Genomic DNA, 16,231 nt, shown 5'->3' with positions numbered 1-16,231 from the left:
CAGGGCTCAGCCTCAATCTCTGGGCTCAGCCTCAATCTCTGGGCTCAGCCGCAATCTCAGCCTCAATCTCAGGGCTCAGCCTCAATCTCTGGGCTCAGCCTCAATCTCTGGGCTCAGCCTCAATCTCAATCTCTGGGCTCAGCCTCAATCTCAATCTCTGGGCTCAGCCTCAATCTCAGGCCGCTGGTGGTGGTGGCGCTATTAGTGATGACAGCCCAACCTAAGCAATAAGGCCCAGAACAAATGGCTGCGCTACAGTCACTGCTAAACAAACCGGAGGCATTTCTTGCTCTTTTGCTCCCCCTTTCTTCCTGTGGCACACGCCTCTGTCTAAGCTGCTGCGGAGAGAATGTCTGTTCCGTTCAGTTCCGTTCTGTTCTGTTGTTTTGTGCTGTTCTGTTCTGTTGCATATCTTGGCGAGGGCTATCATCTATTAATCACCAGCACAACACAGGCTTCCTTTCGGTAACGGTAACTCTCAAAACACAATCTCTCAGCACACCAGCTTCAAGAGCACCATTTCTAATGAAACAGAATTCCCACATCATTTCTCGCAGCTGCAGTTATTGCAATTATGATATAATAATCATAATTATTATTTTTCCGAGAGTAACAGATGCAATCATGCATGTGCATGTATGTAAAATGAGCAACATCACTGTTGTTATTAGAAGTAGTAGCAGTGATATTATCCTTATTTCAATCCATCATCACTACAGCCTGTGTGAACTACTCATCTCAACAGACTTCCCAATGAGTGCAAATCCACTCACTCTCATGGTTAGTGTAACCTTACGCAACCTGCTGTGTCACCATGACATTTGCAATTCTCCTGCTGCCAGTTCTATTCCCCCCTCTCTCTCCCGCTCTCTCTTTCTCTCTCATTCTAATTCCATCTCTCTCTCTCTGTCTCTGTCTCTCTCTGGAATCAATGAAGTGGAAAGTACTAAACTACCCCAGAGGTGAAATCCCAGCTTGATCTGTTCAATTACATTTCTCTGAAGGAAAGCCGTGCCATGCGTATCCCTTCTCCTAACTCAACCGCTCACAGAGTTGACTAATTTCAACCACTTAGAGGTCTGGGATGTTGCCTGACAATAAATCCACCCTGTCCAATGCTACTGAACTCCTTGTGCCTGCTTGATGTGTCAGTCGGTCTGTCCGATTTGCCCTAAGACCCTTCAACATCCGCCTGTTTCCCTGGGCGATGCCCTGATGAGAAGCATAGTGTTGAAACGCGTTGGCATGAAGCCATTTTTGGTTAAAGGCTTTTTATACTAAACAGGAGTGCCTCAATTCTTCTGTTTTTTCCATCTGTCTGTTTCCGTTTGAAATGTGTTAACGGACTGCAAACATCACTACTTTAAGCGTGGGTAAAATCAGATGGTCAAATTAGTCAAAATGACGAAATAATGAAAACCATTACTGCACGTTAGGATCTAATTTTGCCTCGATTATCTCCTAGACACCAGCTAGTCATGAACACAGCCATGACCCAGTTCCTGACCAGACTATCACAAAATTAAAAAAAAAAAAACATGGCAGACAGACAATGACAGGACATAAAGGGACCAGTGGTGACCCTGTTCCCAGCCCGCACAGATCATCAGGCAGCTTATCTCACTCACGTTCACTCCCAGACTCAGCCTGTCTCTCTGAGTTAGCACCATTAGCCGTGCTCCCTGCCCAGGCCTTGCCTCAGCACCATCCTGCAGCATGGCATCTCAGCATGAAGGATGCTTAAAGGGACACTTCACCGATTAGCTTTAAGCTTTGTATCTTTAGAAAACCAGTCATGTTTTTGAATGGTCGTGCATCATTCCCTCAGTTTGCCTTGAGATGGGAGAAATACGGATTTCAATGAAACCCATGAACAGGACTTTCTGCTTTCAATGATGTAAAATGATGATTTTTACATCATTGAAAGCAGGAAGTCCAACATTGAAATCCGTACTTCTCCCATCTCAAGGCAAACTAACCTGGACCTTATCCTCCTGACTTAAAAGGTTTAGAGAGAGAGAGAGAGAGAGAGAGAGAGAGAGAGAGAGAGAGAGAGAGAGAGAGAGAGAGAGAGAGAGAGAGAGATCCTGGATCCAGTTTGGCGCAGTGGTGGATCAGAACTGAACCAGCGTCTGGTTCACAGAACCTCGGACTCACTGACTGCTCTCTCTGCTGCTGCTGTCTGTATTGTTGTTGCGGAGAACAGAACCGTGTTGTTGGGCAGAACAGAAACGTGTCTGAATATCGGAGTTCACAGCACCTCTGGCTGACTGACTGCTCTCTCTGCCGCTGCAGTTTGTGTTGTTGTTGCGGAGAAGCAGGTCAAGGCATGCCAGTCCACTGTGTGGAAACACCCTTTTCTCACATCGCTCATGTGGCATGACAAAGGTTTGTGCAACAGGTAAAACAAGCTGACTAACCAACCTCCCGCACTCAACGCTGGAGGAAGGCAACCTTGGGAAATGTGGGCTTGATCTTTTTAAACAGGCCTTCTGTGCAATGCTACAGTTATGCTACTAGCCCCACTCCAAGTGGAAAACATGGAAAATAATACTGCTAAAAGCTTAATCTATTCTCTACTTAATATAAGTGTTTGGAATGTCAAGACAATGCTGCACTGAAGTTGCGAAACAATGCATCACTAACTTCCCACGTGGTGGACTTCCAGTGCATTCCACATTCCAGGTAGAACTTTCTCAGTAGGGCTATTCCTCTATGCCAACATGCCTGATTATTTAGCCTCTTGTTATGTTGGAGGGCATTCACCTTTAGCCTTTGATATCTTCATACACTGTCCTGACAGCCATTTTGACACCTGACACGATAAGGGATACACACCATGTTCTGCGGGGAGACGGAAAACTATGGCTTCAGAATTTCCTTAGAGTCAAGGGATATTATCTTATAATATTGGATAATAACAACACTGCACAAAAACAAATAACTCTGGCCTGATAAGTGACTAATGGCTTTGTGAGGAGATTTAATTGCGGAGACATCCGAGATGGATTGCCTACAGTAGTGCTACAGCACTGTCTTAAAATTGGGGACAGGAGCAGACTCAATAACAGCGTTTATTGCAGCCGTGACGTAACGTCAGGATATCACATCTTTTTAAATAAACAGAAGATATGAGTCTGTGCCTATCCTGAACTGGAGAGGTTCTGTAAAACCCTCTGTTCCAACGAGACCTGACCTTTCTTATCGTTGCTGTAATGGTTAACCAACTAGTAAATCTGCTTTGAGAAAAATGTCTCAAGGGGTTTTTACACTCAGAACACCAAAGACGAAAGAATATTTGACTGTAATCCTTGTGGAGCTGGAAGGCGTGTTTGAACTCTGAATTCGATGGTAATACATCTGCACTACATCCCACACTGCTAAAACAAAGAATTTCACAACCAATATTGTATCCGTCTCATTATATCCATATAGGGACAATGCAGCTGCTCTTCGCTTTGCAAAAGATCTCTGGAGCTACACGACAGGAAGCGAGTAGAAAGTGAGTGACTATGGACTGTTTGATAAGAAATACACTTAGAAGATAGTCGAGGAGTGCTGGTTCAGAAATCGAAAGACAAACTGAAGTGTGAGTTTTGTGTGCCGTTACACCACTATGTGGTAATGTTCATGTGTGTGTGGTGTGTGCATCATCAAGAGCTCTCACTAGCAGGTGATCACACCATGAGCTTGTAGAAGTGTGCATGCAGGATGCTTTGGCCACATCTCTACCTTTTATGACTTACAGCAGTGTGAGTCACTGATGATTCTGTACGGTTGTATATTTCCTGACATACAGTATGGGTGTGTCTGTTTCTTCGTCTGTTTGTGTTTGTGCAATGCATGCACATGTGAATGGACCTGTGAGCCTACGTGTGTGTGTGTGTTTGATCCTGTGTGTGTGTGTATGTGTGTGTGTGTGTGTGTGCGTGTGTGTGTGTGTGCACGTACCGCCGTGCATTGCCGCAGCAGGCAGGACTGCTTCATCCTGCCGGGGCCGCCGAACTTCTTCATGTCCTTGCAGAAGTGGCACTCGCCGCACTCTGTGCGCTGGCAGGCCTGGCAACGGCGGCATCGAGTGCGCCGGCGCCGAGCCCCTCCGCCCAAAGCCTTACTGCCCGACATCCCCTCTGCAGTCAACTGCTCCAGAGCCACACGCGCACAGGGGCAGAGAGAGAGAGAGAGAGAGAGAGAGGGAGAGAGAGAGAGAGAGAGAGAGGGGATGAAGAGAGAGAATGGGTGATGAGGGGAGTGGAAAGAATTGAGAGAAAGGAAGAGAAGGGATGGGGGGGAAGGAAAAACAAAAAGGGTGGAGAGAAGAGGAGGCATGGAGGAGAGAGAGGATAACAAGGAGGGGGGGAGAAGGAGAGAGAAAGAAAGAAAGAGAGAAATCAGGATGGACAGAGGACAGAAGGAATGAGGATGAGGTAGACGAGAGAATGAGAATGTGGGAGAGAGAGATAGAGGGATGGGAAGAGAGTGGGAATGAGATGGAGACATAGAGGAGAAGAAGTATGTATGTATGCAGGAATAAGATTTGAAGCGTGGTGAGCAGGGGTGTGCGTTAAAGTAAGCCGTGATAGTGAGAGAACATGAGAGAGGGACAAAGAAGAGAGAGAGAGAGAGAGAGAGAGAAAAATATCAAGAGGAAGGGGAGAACAAAAGAGCAAAATGTTAGAAGGTTCTTTACACACACAATATCATAACCATGAACAACACAGACTCATAACAGCGGTCCCACAATAGCTTAGATCAATGTGAACCGACTAATCCATTGCTTACTAGACACCTGGAAGAGGAAGGACACACAAAACACAAGCTGGAAGAGACATTTTTAAACAAACACCCCCTGGAGAGGCTAATGACAGTACAGCGAACTCCAGGTCACACACACACACACACGTTTACACCTGTGCAGCCAATCTCTCACACCTTTTTCTCGACCTTGGGTTCCCTGGACAGTTTGACTGTGTTCGACTCAGAGAAATACCTCCAAACACACAAGTTTTCCATTAAAAACACACACCCACCATAAACACACACACAATGATTTATGCCTTAAGCCAAACCCCTTGTGACAAGCCCTGAGCTCGTTGCATAATTGTCAACAAATCCTTACAAACAGCTCACTTTTTTCGCCCAGAATCTCGCCATTTTTCAACAGCACTCATCTCGCTGTCACTGAGGTCACTTCCTGTGAGGAACCGGTCACCCACCCATTGACCTGCAGACACACTACTCGTACTGAGTGGTTACCAGGTTACACCGCGGTGTCAGATCATAGTGGGAGGGGTCAGGCCAGGGCCTGCTCCTTCTGAAAATGCTGAGTGCGGTCTTATTCACCTCAGCACATCAGATCACAAACACCACTTCCTACATGCGAGTGCTTGAGATTGAGGAACTCAAAACTGTCTTGATCAGACGGGAGGGGTGGGGGCAGGTTGTGCAATGTCACTGTGTGAGGAGCTGAGAAAGAAGTGAATGTGGTGTGTACTACAGTGAAGATGACTCTCCCAACTCTCTCCCTCTCTCCCTCTCTCACTCACATACACACACACACACACACACACACACACACACACACACACACACACACACACACACACACTGCTGCTGCTTCTGCTGCATCTCAGGAGAAAGGGGCTTTCCATTTCTGCACTGTTTCACTACACCTCTCTCTTTATGTAACTATCTTATCACACATGCATACTTAGGAGAGGAGTGGCCCGACACTGACAGTTGGGAAGTTCAAAACATGCAGCGCAGTGGGCCTTTCTGTTTTATTTTCATTTGTTTGTTCAACAGAAAGATCATGGATACCCTTCCCAGTTTAAGACCGATTTCTCTTTAATCAGTCCCTTCAGGGAGAGCGTTCAGCTCAGCTTGGCAGGAATGACTGCAGCACAGTGTGTTCAGATGGGTTACTGTAGAGGGAAGCTGAGCCCATCCCGAGGGTGATGCAGGACAGGAAAGATCCAGGTGTCAGAGAATCGGTCACACTTATTATAGATCTAAGAGCTGATCCTCCGCCACAAAACCTACCGGTACCTCTTTTCATCAATCCCTTCCCTTCTCTTGCTCCCCCTCTGCCCTTGCTATCCTCTCTGTCACACACACACACACACACACACTACATACTTCTAGAATGATAGCTTCCTGCTACTGTTTCATCCCAGATCATCCTGTGCCTCTCCCCTCTGAGTCAGCCTGTGCTCTCTGCTCTGACTAAGGCATCAGAGTTGTGTCACTGTACGCGTGAGCACAAGCAGTGCCCACAGGGTGCCAAAGGCGTCTCAGGACCTGCCACACCTCACCTCACCACACACTGGGGCCTGTGTGCACATGGGTCGTTGCACTGAAGCACAGAAGCACTGAGATCACTGATATCACTTCGGTGAATAATATATGGCCCTTATCCTACAGCTGAGGAGAGTCCAGAGAGGATACTCAGCCCATAAATGACCAGCAGCCTTGTTCTGGCTGGGCGTTGAGTCATGCTCCCTCTCTCCACACAGCACAGATGCCTCACCAATGTGACTGGGACACTTTAAAGAGAAAAGGGAGGGGGGGGGGGGACAAAAACATAATAATCGGTTCCAGAGGGAGCCACAAGTGTCTAGCATCTGCCAGCGGGAGTAAGGAAAGATGCTTTGGCCATTTACAGAGTACAGGAGTGATGCAGATCACTTAAAGTTTTTTGCAGACTGGGCCAGGTGCCCTGACAAGCGCGAGAACCAAAGTGGTCTTGGCATCCGTCAGGAGTGGACAAGGGCCATAGAGGCCATAACAATCAATTCTACGAGCACACAGTAAAGAGGCTGTTCTGCTTCTGATACTCAATCTCCCCCAGATGGCAAAATATAAGCCGATGTGGATTTGTGATGACAACAGAGCTGTAGAGGTCGGACCTACCTCAAATGCATCAGACATCAAAAACCAGTGGCTACTGATGCAGATAGGTCCAGGGCCACAGTATTACAGGGCAGGAGTATCAGACAAGGGGTTAACTAAGGATGACCAGTGACCGCATCTGTGGAATCTTATTTGGGGTGCAAAGCTAGCACTACTAACCCAACAAACTACAAATAGGGTAACGCAGAGAGAGAAATACGCGAACACTAAACTGACAGATAACAACAACAACACACTTCAAGAATGCCTGAAATATCTTCAGGAACAGACAGCCAGCTCCCTATGAGAAGACATTTCTCTAATTAACCTACAACGATTGCTGGGTGTGTTCCTCACACGCTTCAAAATTAGCTGTACTCTTTGGACTCGTTTTCAGCATATATATTCAACTATCAACACACATTTATCAGACAAGACAGCGTGATTTTAACTCCAGCGTTTGGCGACCCAAGATGACCAGGCAACATGGCTAGTTAGCCAGCTAATTACTCAAAATAGTGTTACACTCCTTAGGGGGGGGGGGGCACTGATTTTGAGGTGGGTAGATGGTACAAGTGTACCAATGACATAGGGGCGGTCGTTTGCCAGAGAGAAAAATACCTTAATAACAACGCCGAAACACTTCAGATAATTAGTTGCATAACATATTTGGCAATATCCTGGCCTGTAGCGCAAAATTGCACTGGCTAGCTAGCTAACTGGCTAACTGGTCAACACAATGATGCGTAGCTAGCAAATTGAATGGTTGTTGTAGCAGGAGGGCTACTACAACAAACTGGACAGCTAACATAAGCTAACAATTGTTGTGACTGAAAACATGCAAAGTGAACCACGCTACAGTTGAACAACCTAGAAAATACCCAATCACCCAGACGTCCTATCTCTGTGTTCCCAATGCTTTCTCTGCAACATGCTTCTCCTCTTCCACAATATACTGTTGCTCAGCATCTTCATAAAACAATATAGTTAGCGGAGTAGCTAACTAGTTAGCTAGCGATAGCTAAACAGCAGTTGAGTGGCTATTGCCCGCTAGCTTGCTAAAATGAAACACAGCAGAAAATTATTCCAGTTGCCAAGTATTGATATTACTAACCTCTTACTGACGAGTCGCATACTCCTTGGTCGCGCATTAGAAATAATATTTGCTAACACTTAGCTTTGATAGATCTAGCTATATTCACGGATCGCTTCCTTGTTTCCTTCTCCTGCAGCCTTTTCTTGCCGTTTCTGGGTTCGCGTGTGGCACGTTCACATGCGTTCCATGTTGATACAAGAATAGCTAGCAAAGCAAGCTAGCTACTCCTTCCAGCTAGGTTACTAGGTTGGGCAGATGTATCGATTGTCAAAATGGCTAGATAACAATATATTTCTAGTCCGGCGATTTTTGTTTCATTAAATGTTGTCTATGCTCTGTTTCAGTTTACGCGTGTAACAGCATGCCCCGGGTCTTAATTGCATTACAAATTACACATGATTTTAAAAACGCATCGCAAAACACCCTCTTGATATAGCATTAGTGTCTACTGCGGGTTCGTTGCAATTCTCACTGAAACGGTAAATGAAACAGAAAACTGAACTGACGGATGAGCGTGGCTATTGTTCTCCTATTCTATTGTGTGGTTCTTGTCTAGTTATTTTTCATTAGCATTACGAATAGCTTATTACTTCATATAGAAACATGTTTAATCGCCCATACGCTCTTGCTAACACATAAGACGCCATCGTTCTCCATTTTGCCTTGGAAAAAATGAAATAAATAAATAAATATGGTAAATAAAATATGGGAAGAAAAAAATATGGTTGCCCCTCCCCTTTGAGTCGTCAATAGTATATTCTGGCATTCTGGGTTATGTAGTTCTAGTCATTGGTAGAAGAAGTTTCAGAACCAGATGATATCATTTTTTCTGTCGTGGTGGATTTCACCTGTACAATAAGGGCATAACATTTCATAGCGATAGGAATACGAATCTACAGAACAACATTTTAAATCTAGCCATTCCAATTCACGGATCTAAAGACTGCACATTTACAACCACATATTTTCCTATTTGAATGTAATTTCTCAGTGTTGCATGATTAGAGTTAATGTGGCAGTTTTTTTATTATTATTATTATTATTAATTTGGCGGATGCGTTTATGCGCCTCGATAACACGACAGCACTGATTTCTATTACAGTGCATCAGTAGTTTTGAATGGTATGCATGTGCATGGTTGACAGTACCATAAGTTAATGGCAGCCTGTAGAATGTCTACATGCATTATGCTGTATAGTGTCCATAAATACGCACTAATATGTAAGGCCATTGCTATTTTAATTATAGCTCTATCATTCCAACAGCGAAGAGGAATAAACGAAACAGCAGAAAATGACCTAAATTCTCATACTGTAGCCCAAAAAGTATTTTTAATCCCATTCACTGTATTTGCTGTACTGACGACTTGATATCCATGGCATAGCTAACACTGATTTGAGGATAACTAAGCCAATTGAAGCAAGTATCCAGGTAGATGAAGAAGTGTGATTTGAAAACAGTGCAGAGCTCCCTCCTCTTTCCCTCTCACTGCTTCGGCCTCGCACTGTCTCAAGCAGTGCCACCTTGCTAGGCTACATTTGGCTAGTCTTCCGATACCATAGTTGAGACGCACCGGCTCCCAGCATTACGGTGCTACACTGAGTGAATTCGCTCCCTCTACATTTTAGACGAGAACCATCCAGCCATAAGGATTGACACGTTAACCCTAAATTACTAAATCACTGAAGATTAAGATGATTAAGCTCTTCTCCTTAAAACAGCAGAAGAAAGACGAGGAATCTGCTGGAGGAAATAGAACAGGAGCCGGGGGTAAAAAAGCAAGCGCGGCCCAGCTTCGAATACAGAAAGGTAGGCTAGTCAGCTAGCTAACGTTAGCTAGCTATACACCTAGCTTACCACTTAACAAACATCAGTAGTCGCTTTATCAAAACAACATCATATGTGTACCGCTATACATAAATGATTATGGTCATTTTTGGGTTATATCAAATTTGTACATGTCTGGTTGTGAACACAAACGTTATTTTGGACTGCTAGCTAGCTAACCTCTAGCCACCTCCATGAAAACAAAACAGATCTTGTTGGAGATGGCTAACCACAATTTCTCGCAGAGTTGGTCTGACTCTGCCTAAAAATGGTGACACCCTTGTCATCATTTGCCATGATTGACAATTATAATTCTTTGTTACCAGACGGGGTCATAGACAGTCATCTTGGATGTCTAACCGACTATTTTATACCACTGAAATAGTTACTTAGTGTGCTAGCCTGCCTAGCTTTGTAGTAACGACACTATGATGAAACTGCGTTTAGAGGAAAACTAACCACCAAGTCAGCAAGCACAAGCTAGCAAAATGGTCAGGGTGTACCTGCTAGCCCACAGCTTAATCCAACATTAGAGTTTGATATAAAATTGCCTGGTCTATTGAAATAAGTAATAGGTGCACTTATGACACATTGAAACGTCGTGTAAGTTACTGTGTGCTTTGCCATGCCAACTACGTGAAAATGACCGAGCTGGTTCTTGTAGCTAGCTGGTTAGCTCAGTTGCTTCATATCATGTTTTCAACGAGTGCTTGCAGGCCAGGTTTATACTTGATATGGGTAGCTGTAGGCAGGTTGTTGGCAGAAGTTTCCATTAAAGGTAAGATTTTAAAACTTATTTTACTTCGGGCGCCGTTATGATTTGACAGGTTGCATATGGGCACGACATTACAAAATATGGGCCTAGCTACTGCTGTGTGATTTATTGCCCACAGAAATCAAATCGTTTTGTTTGATACACTGATATGAATAGTCAGAGATCTTAATTTGTGTCTGTCAGAGATGAAAACAACATCTCACTCTTACTTCTGACAACTTGAACGAACTTACACACATAACACATACTACCTTGCTCCATTTCACTTGGTTATCATTGACTAATGGTTTCCATTATGTTTTAGATGGTAATGATGACATGCAAGTAGTTTTGAGTAGTTAATTTCTTAAGTGCAGTCAAGCAAGCAGTTTGCCACAGTGGACACCAAAAAGCTGTGCTTGCTTTACATGTACACTGACAGATTCACTAAGTACACACATACTTTGATGTGACAAGATCATGACACAAACATGTTTATAGTGATGTAAGAAGGTAGTCTTCCACTTTTTCTAACTTATGAAATATTGAATTGAGTTTATTTCATGAACATGAAATGTTAGATTTTCATACAAACATCAAACATAGGTAGAACACAGGCCTGTGACAAAGATGTTCAAAGCATTTGAACAGTAAAAAAAAACATGTTGTTCTTTTGTGTTTTTGTCTCCCTCCTCAACACAGACATCAATGAGCTGAACCTACCAAAGACATGTGAGATTGTCTTCCCAGACCAGGATGATCTGCTGAACTTCAAACTTATCATCTCACCAGATGAGGTATTCATGTCATGTCAATATAATAACAATCGATTTTTATTTCAATTTTGTTGTTTCTGATTTATGGTCTATATGGTCTATATTTTATGTCTTCTGTCTTTCTTGTTTAGGGATTTTACAAAGGGGGGAAGTTTGTTTTCAGCTTTAAGGTGAGTAAATAACTACTCCTTTATCTTCAAAATGACAAGAAACACTATTAACCAATGTTCTTTTTAGGGAGTAGAAATAGCATTTACATGTTTGCTCTTCAACCTTAAAGGAGAATTCCAGTGATTTTTCACACAGATCTCTGTTTCTTGGTCACTGAGTACTGTCTGTACACTCTGGAGGCATGTTGATGAGCTCCCATGTTCATAGCTGGAATTCTCCTTTAAGGTCATACACCAGTAATAAGTTTTACTCTACCCGTCATTCTGCTAATATGTACAAATGTTGTCAGATACAGCATTTGAGGTATGCATTTAGTGTGTTTGTTTTGTTCATTGTTCTTCTCATGATTCCGATGCACAGGTAGGACAGGGCTACCCACATGATCCCCCAAAGGTCAAATGTGAAACCATGGTGTATCATCCCAACATTGACCTGGAAGGAAATGTCTGTCTAAATATTTTGAGGTATGTAAAAGCTCAAACTCCTCATACACTGTATAGGCAATGCATACGCACTGTGTAGGTAGTAGCAAGAGGTAGAACATTAGACAAACCCCTCACAGAGCTAAATTGCTTTTAATTGCTTTCAAAGCATCTGCCAAGTGCAAGTACCAAGAGATGAGATGGTGTCACCTGAGCTCTTTGCTTGAACAGCTTCTTCAAAAGGGTGTGGTTTGGCTGCAGGTTGTCACTGCACCAGTAAAAGGCTGGTTCAGAAAGCACTCACTGGTCATTCTGTCCAGCCTGCATTCATGCTTTTTCAGAGTACTGTGCTGGTAACTTCAAAGTTATCAAAAATAAAACATAGATCTCTGTCTGACGGGGAGCTGTTTAGAAAGTCATTATTAGTGCCAGAAAATTGCTTGTCTCATGGTTTTTAGTTATACTGTTAAGTATAGATTTTAGAAGCAGAGTGAAAGTCTTTCACTTGGGGAAAAGTCCCTCAAACCAGCTTTGCATTTACATTTATATGCTACAGTCAAGTGTAGGCTTTCATTTTATAGCCTTTTTGCTGCATGCAACAAATTGGTAAAGCATTTTGTTAACATCTGTCTCTTCTTGCAGAGAGGACTGGAAGCCGGTGTTGACAATAAACTCCATTATTTACGGACTACAGTATCTGTTTCTAGTGAGTGTACATTTTTATATTAATTTATTTGTACAATAGTAGACACTAAATTGACCTGCATATTGCATTTATGCACAGTACATTTATTACCATATACAAGTTCAGATAAAATCAGATTTAGATTACATTCAACTTTGTGCCGAGTACAAAGACCAATGCAGAAGCTTTTGGTCATGCCATCATGTGAAGTTAGACTCAGGCTTAGAGTTAGAGTTTTGTGGTCAAGTTTGCTTTCTTGAAATCAATATCCTGGAATTTTACAGTGTAGGCCTGCAGAAAAGGATGCGATTTAAATATGAATCAATTCTCTTGTTTAATCTCACGGTCATGAATGATAAAAATCCTGTGTCTAGTGGTCCACAGATGTTTCACACTTTGCTAGCATGCAGGTATATTTACTAGATAGTTCGTCACATTTTTATAAAAATTGAATTATTGACATTCCTATTCTGTGTCAAGTTCAGGAGTTAGGTGTTTTTTTGCACTGTGTCATATGCATTTTTGGACATTACATCTAAAGAGGTGTGTTCCACTTATCAATAAAACTCTATGGTATTCTAAAACTTTGAAGCTCAATATCTCAGAACTCCTCTGAATACAGTTTGAACCCCATAATTCTACGGGGTACAAGTTCTCTAATTCATCTTGAATTGTCACCCAGCAAGCTGTAGGAGGAAACCGAGGAACAATCATGTGAGGAGATTTATGTTAGGATATTTTGATAACAAAACTGAGGGTTCACATGAATCACAGATGCTCATGTCACCTTCTAGGTGTCTAGGTCAGTGGTTCTCAACCAGTGTGCAGTGGAATTTTGAGGAACCCAATGCCAATACATCATGAAATAGGCTATAGGACTATTTTAAAATGCAGAAATGACACAGTGTCTTACTTAAAAAGCTCAGTCAACAACATCATGTGATCATATACCTATCGCTATCGCATCATGTGTGTGACATACTGCAACATTATGTGAGGAACCATAAGTCGGTGTGCTTTGGTGTGTTGGTTTGACCTTTGGTGTGCCTTAGTCAGAAAAAGTTTGAGAACCACTGGTCTAAGTCATCTGCCAATACTTACAGCAACAGTAAGTAGTAATTTGTCACCGTTTGAGATATGTTTATAGGGCAACTAGTTTGGTATAATATTGAGATTTGTTATAGTTGGTGTATGATCAGGTCACTTGCACTAGCCGCATAGGTTATGTACTGTGTTGGTTTGTGGTATGGGAAAGGTCATAAAAGCTTTCACAACACAGTACAAACTATATCAACAAAAGTTGTATATAAACTATGAGTAACTTTAAGTTATATAACAAGAATTGCATGCTAGCCATTTTTATTAATGGCAACTCAAGTCTATTACATAGTTTTTTCTATGCCTGTAGTTGGCTGCCTTGCTAGTCAATTACAACTCCTAACTGCTGCACTAAATGTGCAGTAGGAAGCATCTATTCTCCCAGGAGAGTTATTGTAAGCTGTGGAATTGTAGTTAGGCAGCGATGCCCCGAGAAATTGCACTGAAAATATGATTTAAATTCCAGTAATGCACACTTAATGAACCTATGAAGGTTATTTCAGCAGACAGTGTTCTGTCAATGTGTAAAACACATTCATCGTCTTACATTGGCACCCTGAAGCTTACCTGTCCTGAAATGGATTGTGGATTGATTTTGACATTGTTTTTTTTCCCAGAAGAATATTTGCACATGATTGTACATTGTTATACAAAGTTAGTCATTCTGTACACGCCAACCCTTTTATTCCCACAGGAGCCAAACCCAGAAGACCCCCTAAACAAAGAGGCAGCTGAAGTCCTGCAGACAAACCGACGGCTCTTCGAGCAGAACGTCCAGAGATCGCTGAGGGGCGGCTACGTGGGCGCCACCTACTTTGAGCGGTGTCTGAAATAGTCTCGCCCCCGCCCTGTTTCCCCCCACGCCAGCCGGCCGCTTTCATCCCGAGACGCATTTACCGTTTACACGAGCTGAGACACTGACTGACACGCAGACTGGAGAGATTTTGGGGCGGGATGGGGTGGGGGGTGAGGGAAGAGGGATTGGGGATTGGAAGATGCTAATTGGAGGATTGTGATTGTGGTATGGTGGTTATGGTAGATGCTGTCAGTGGGCAATGAGTGTGAGAGTTTTTTTTTTGAGGATAAGGGTGTGATTTGTTTTTTGAGAAGCAAGTCTGAACAGTCAGTGATTGTCGTCGCTTGGAGAATCCAGAAGCGGTATATGCCACTACGTTGGTGCCCAGTCTTTTTTTATTATTATTATTATTATTATTTCCTTCCATTTTTTTAAGCAAGATTTGACCTTAAAGATTTGATCTTAAAAATATATAGAAATAGATAGTCAGACTCTTGCCCCCCCCCCCCCCCCCCCCCCTCCAAAAGAAAAGGCCACACACAGGCTAAATTGCTTATATTGTTTACCATGAAACCACGAAACCTTGTGGAGCATCTCTGGACACCAGGATCATGGGATTTCCAATGAGACGGAATCCTACTGATATTGTACACAGACACACAAACACTCACACATTCATGTACACTCTGGTTCCTTCCCCTCTCTTGAGATGCTTTTTTACAAAGCAGTACAAGACGTACTCCACCACCACCACCACCACAACAACTAGAGTGAAGAGGGGGCTACATCTAGATGCGTGCAGAAACATGCCGATGACAAAACCAACACACCAGTTGATTTCATCAGACAAACACTCACTTACCAACTGACTCGAAGCTAGTGGAAAGGATAAGAGAAGGCTGTGGTGGGATTGGGAGACCTTTTTTTGTTTTGTTTTGTTTTCCTTTTTGGGGTGGGGGGTGGGAGGGGGGGGTAGGGTCGGGTGGGGTTGATATGGGAAACCCATTGGATTTCCACTGATATGAGTGGGCTTAAGGGTGGGGAGGGTGGGGGGAGGGGCTTAAAATGTTACAATTCTATTGTGTATATTGAAATCCCAGCTGTTCACAATGACTGCAATATGAATTATGTTAAATAAAATATGGACTTGAATGCTTATAATTATGGTAAGATCAATCCAAGTGACCTCATATATAAGTAGTTCAATAAAGTGTTTTTTTTAAAGTGACCTTAAAGTTTGGGCAAAAACATGTACATCATGTTTAATTATGTACGCACAGCAATCTAGGGAAATGTGAGGAGGACTGAGGCTAACTTTAGCCCATTGTTTTTTTAAACAAAGGTGGTGTTTCCAAATGAGGTTAGTCCTAGGTATGGGCAAAGTTATTCCCCCACTGAAAAAATCAGCCACTTGTGAATGTGAACGATCAGGCACCTGAGGGTGGGTGAGCTCTGTTGAATTAACATGAGTGATTTGAAATTTGTGATTTAAAGAGATCAGTCAGAGATCAAAGGCCCATGGTTCTGAGGAGCAGGGATAGAAGATTCTCTTCTGCTGAGAGCCACCTTGTCAGATTACCTTGTGTCGCATGTACATGACCGTGTGACTGGCATCAACCAACTGAAGACTGATTTGATGGATAAAAAGCCTGCAACTTGTTTAATATATTTACAGTGTACAAGGTATCTGTTTCAACTGAAGTCATCACATTGAA

The 16,231-nt window shown here is 43.0% G+C and overlaps 2 protein-coding genes across 4 annotated transcripts in view; one reads left to right on the top strand and one right to left on the bottom strand.

Annotated features, from left to right (window-relative positions):
• The window catches only part of zgc:158376 (uncharacterized protein LOC100101643 homolog), a 34,046-nt gene extending 25,405 nt beyond the window's left edge, over window positions 1-8,641 (bottom strand). For 2 of the 3 annotated variants that reach the window (XM_062532419.1, XM_062532420.1), the window contains exons 1-2: window positions 8,006-8,641; window positions 3,952-4,130 (exon numbers count right to left, since the gene is read on the bottom strand). In XM_062532419.1, coding sequence (XP_062388403.1) covers window positions 3,952-4,130; window positions 8,006-8,042 — 216 coding nt within the window. In that variant the 5' untranslated portion in view covers window positions 8,043-8,641. Of the gene's footprint in view, window positions 1-3,951; window positions 4,141-8,005 lie in introns of all 3 variants that reach the window. The other variant, XM_062532421.1, reaches the window with a different exon arrangement.
• An 834-nt stretch (window positions 8,642-9,475) lies between these two features.
• Window positions 9,476-15,029, top strand: ube2m (ubiquitin conjugating enzyme E2 M). The gene is made up of 6 exons (XM_062532418.1): window positions 9,476-9,796; window positions 11,271-11,365; window positions 11,476-11,514; window positions 11,876-11,979; window positions 12,580-12,643; window positions 14,415-15,029. Exons 1-6 carry the CDS (start codon window positions 9,682-9,684, stop codon window positions 14,553-14,555), a joined length of 558 nt encoding a protein of 185 aa, XP_062388402.1. The 5' UTR covers window positions 9,476-9,681; the 3' UTR covers window positions 14,556-15,029.
• The last annotated feature ends 1,202 nt before the right edge of the window (window positions 15,030-16,231 follow it).

The sequence above is a fragment of the Sardina pilchardus genome, chromosome 3 (genome assembly GCF_963854185.1).
Source record: "Sardina pilchardus chromosome 3, fSarPil1.1, whole genome shotgun sequence".
NCBI classification, from domain to species: domain Eukaryota; kingdom Metazoa; phylum Chordata; class Actinopteri; order Clupeiformes; family Clupeidae; genus Sardina; species Sardina pilchardus.
Note: the sequence above shows the minus strand (reverse complement) of the source record. Positions and strands in the feature narration are given on the sequence as shown.